Source organism: Anneissia japonica, unplaced genomic scaffold (genome assembly GCF_011630105.1).
Source record: "Anneissia japonica isolate Jap-2015-1 unplaced genomic scaffold, ASM1163010v1 scaffold9712_len146881_cov104, whole genome shotgun sequence".
In the NCBI taxonomy this organism is placed as follows: domain Eukaryota; kingdom Metazoa; phylum Echinodermata; class Crinoidea; order Comatulida; family Comatulidae; genus Anneissia; species Anneissia japonica.
This window is the reverse complement of record NW_022684842.1, coordinates 110,652-114,895: the sequence shown is the minus strand read 5'-3', so window position 1 is coordinate 114,895 and position 4,244 is coordinate 110,652. Positions and strand designations below refer to the sequence as shown.

At 32.2% G+C, this 4,244-nt stretch overlaps 1 protein-coding gene across 1 annotated transcript in view; it reads right to left on the bottom strand.

The window, feature by feature from the left end:
• Window positions 1-412: 412 nt before the first annotated feature.
• Window positions 413-4,244, bottom strand: part of LOC117108108 — a 33,136-nt gene continuing 29,304 nt past the window's right edge. The window contains exon 3 of the mRNA XM_033250055.1: window positions 413-711. Coding sequence (XP_033105946.1) covers window positions 413-711 — 299 coding nt within the window. The remainder of the gene's footprint in view (window positions 712-4,244) is intronic.

Genomic DNA, 4,244 nt, shown 5'->3' with positions numbered 1-4,244 from the left:
GAATGCTTCTTCATTAGTACTTTCTTAAATCGAAGGATACACAGATTTCTTTAACTGATACCACGATGAATATCTCTGCAAAAGTATGTCAGTAATGTTCACACTTTGTACCACTGAATATACTTTCAGTGTTTTCTTAATTTCTGCTCTTGCTTCAAGTTGAGCACACTTAAACTGTTGGTGTACCGGCAAGGCATTTTCATCTTTCCACAGGAATGATGGTCCATGAATCCATCTTTGGTTGCCTATCATTTCTTTAGCTTGAGCCCTCGGGATGCATCATCAGCTGGATTAACTTAGCAGGGAATATGTATCCATTGGTGTGGTGAACTGTGATTTCTGATTTTGGCAATTCGATTGGCAACATAAGTCTGGAACCGACTTTCATCATTTTGTATGCACCATAAAACGATCATACTATCCGACCAATAGATTCCAACAGAGGTATTTCAAGCTCAACAAGAAGCAGTTGAATTGTCATGCCTTTCAGAGGTGCTAATCTAGATTTGGACATTAAGATGCTGCAGTGAATCTTATCATTTACATCCGTCATCCTGAGATAGGTAACCGCTTCATATCCAGATTCCGATGCATCAGCAAAATGATGTAGCTGATTGGTTTTAATGCTGAAGTCTGTTGGCTTAACACAACGAGGTATATTTAAGTTCCTCATGTGTTGAATGTCATTGCATTGCAGGTCGAGATCCATGGCTAAATGGAAAAAAGGATTAGCCTTTATCTGGTGATTAATCTCTTAGGTTTTTATACCTGCACATAAACAATCCTTGACTGATGCACATTTATTTTATAATGTTATGCCATAAATTATATAGTGGGCTACGAATAATGTTTTATTTCATGATTTTGAATATTTTCACGCTTTTCCCGTTAAAATTGGCCAAGTACTTGATATTACTACCAAGTACAATGATATTAATCATTGTTTTTGGTAAGGTTTTGGTCAGCTATTCAATATAATACCCTACACCCCTCTGCTGATAACCATTCAAGCAAGGCCTGACTTATCAGCAAGACAGAGAAACGTGGTACGAAATGATTAGAAACGCGTTCATGAAGTGGTAAGATGTTTTGACGCGATAGGTCTAAGCCTAGGTATTTTTACACAGTTTTGAAGAAGATGGAATTGTTTAATTAAGGAAAGTGTTCGTTCTGATTGATACTTTTTAACCAGAGTAGCAATGGGTCAAAACAGCAATAACCAAAAAAAAAATAAATAGATAAATAATAATAATAATAATCATATTGGACGAAACACAATATAAAAGCAGTAGACATTTAAATAATTTAAAATTTAAAATAGTGACAAAATGATTGTTTAATGACATTAATTTAAAATAATAACAATGAAGCAGTGCAGTAGTAGTAATAATAATAATAATAAGAAGAAATAGGCCTTATAACAATATCACAAAATACAAATTGAATATTAAAAATAAACACAATAATATCAGTGAACGTTCAAGTAAATAAAACTTTAAAATACAGACAAAAAAAATATACCCGATATGTGATAAAAGTTTATTGCCGTTTTGAACTGAGACCCTCCTTAAAGTACTGATGGACTTTGGGGGCTGCAGAGTGATGATCATTTGGTACATAGATGAAGAATGTCGATGAATTTCTTGAAAAGAAATTTCCAGGGTGTGTTTTTTAAAGAATTTGGGAACATTTGAAATGTTAGAGCGTTTAGAGGTATTCTAACCAATGATGAGACTTTCAGCAGGTTTATGCTTTGAACGAATGCCTGTATTATGTATTGTAGTAGCGGCCTAGCAGCAATGCCTGGATAAGGTAATCCGTGGATATAAATAATATTATAAATAGTACTAGGCCTAGGTAATAGGACTAGCCTAGTTACCCCATTAGTAGCAAGGAGGTATAAAAATAAAATTTTTATACCTCCTTGGTAGTAGTAGGGCTAGGCATAGGAGGATAGGCCTTTTCCAAGAATTATCGGTATACATTTTGAAGTGATGACAAACATTGCGAATCAGCAGTGCGTAACCAACAGAAATAAGATAAGCCTTTGGGCTGATTTTCTAACATCATGTAATTAAAAATATTATAACTCCATAACGGGGCGTCGTATCCAAAATGTTTTCCAGCAAAATGTTCTTAAAAGACTAGTCTACACCACTATATGATTTTTAAAAAATATTGAAAAATGTTTGTGACCTTTGAAATCAAGATGGAAAAGCCTGTCTAAGTAGTGTCTTAAAATAGGCCTATGCATTACAGTGCAGTAGCATAGTACAGTACTTTCGTGTGACTGTTCCAGGTACCTATAATTTTCAGATTTCTCTTATTATAAAGTACAAGTTATGTTTTATAAAGAAGTATAGTATAGTAAATCATGTTTTTAACACAGGAAATTCTCATATGGTAACTAAAACAATGCTAGTCCAGAGTATTACTAGCACTACTGCAAATTAAATTTTGGTATAGACTGAATTTATGTTTATTGTTTTTCATGCAAGTTAGGATTGTTATTATGTTATTGTCATTTTCTTTTTATGTACCTATCATGCTCACTTGTGTTTTTTCCTATTTGCAGCAGACTTAAATTTATGAAAGGGAAAATGAAAGGATGGATTCAACTGTGCGTGAACTCTTGAGTGTTCCCCAGCACTAACAGAATACCACAAACTCGCCAAAATAACATTAGTATTTGTTAAATGTGTATTTGATGACATTTCGTGTATGTTGGACTAAAAAACATTTTTTTTTTGTTCTCAGTAATCATTGAACATATAGCTTGCTATCAGTCAATCGTGTCCTAAATGTATAGTTCTGGGAATGGTTAACAAACAATTATTAAACATTATTTTGTAGTTAATTCCAGTAAACAATGTACTCACAAATAACTTAAAGCTGTTTACTTGAAATTAAGTTTATCTACTTTCATTCAATAGACTTTTTAATATATAGCACTTTCTTCACTATTGTTTTCTAAAGTTTCATTTCCTTCTAAATTTTGTTTAAGATGTATGATTATTTTTTTGTGTGTGTTTAATTAGAAATTTTTAATTTCATGTTGAGTATCTGGGTTGCCCTCCATCGACAGTAATTATTAGGAAAAAGTTAACTATAAGTATGAAATATCCTAGTGAAATTTTAATAACTTCCTAATACATGCAGGGGTGTATGGAGAATTTTTTCTAGGTCGGTCGTGATCATAATTTTTTTGACCTTTTCACAATGAAATAACAGCAAGATGTGATTAAAATATCAATACAATTTGCTTGAAGCAGATGGCAGGCTCAGATTCAAAATTTATGGAATTGAGATAGATTACAGTATGTCGCACAAATGGCAATGTTTTTGGACTCATTGCTGGTACCTCATCAGTGATTTTTTATTTATGTTATTGTGAAAAGGCCCTAGAAAAAATGTCTGGAAAAATGTGAACCTTTGAAAATGTTTGGGGGGGGGGGTCGTACGACCTTCCCGACCCCCCTTGCATACACCCATGACATGAACATATTGCAAGATGTGATTTAATCAGTCAATTTAATGGGTGCTACAAACCACCACTACAGTATTTTATTTTTCTAATTACATCATATGCTATATATTGGGTAATTCCATGGTAACTGACGTTACATTTTATCCTTTATTATATTCACATAGTTACCCACATTATATTAAAACCATAGAAAAATGTTACAATTGATGGTGCTAACCGCAAAAACCAATGATTAAAAAAAATATTGAAGAAAAAATATGTCGAAGAAACATACAAAACATGACTTGTATGCCATGAAATACTGCATTAGTATACTAGAAGTACAGTTAATTATTACAAATTTGTTAAATTGTTTGTAAAAAAGTATTGACACTGGTGACTGATGTTTTTTTTTTGTAGTTGAATTAACCATAATGATTATGCTATTTTGTGTTTGTCACAATACATTGAATTAATTCAGGTTAAGTAATAACCTCCTAATTAGTTGTATACATAAAAATTATATTTAGTGTGTGTGTAATTTAATCAAACAATCGTGAGTACCCAGTGCTACAAACAACCAACTACTGTACGATATTTTTATGTGCTATGTTGCATATGTCTCAATATAATTATTGAGATTAGTTAAATAATAATCTCCTAATAAACTAATAATAATCTCCTAAATTGTATACATGCAATTATATTTAATGATTGTGATTAAAATCAACCTATTACGGGTACTCTGTGCTACAACCAACCAATGATAGTGTTATTC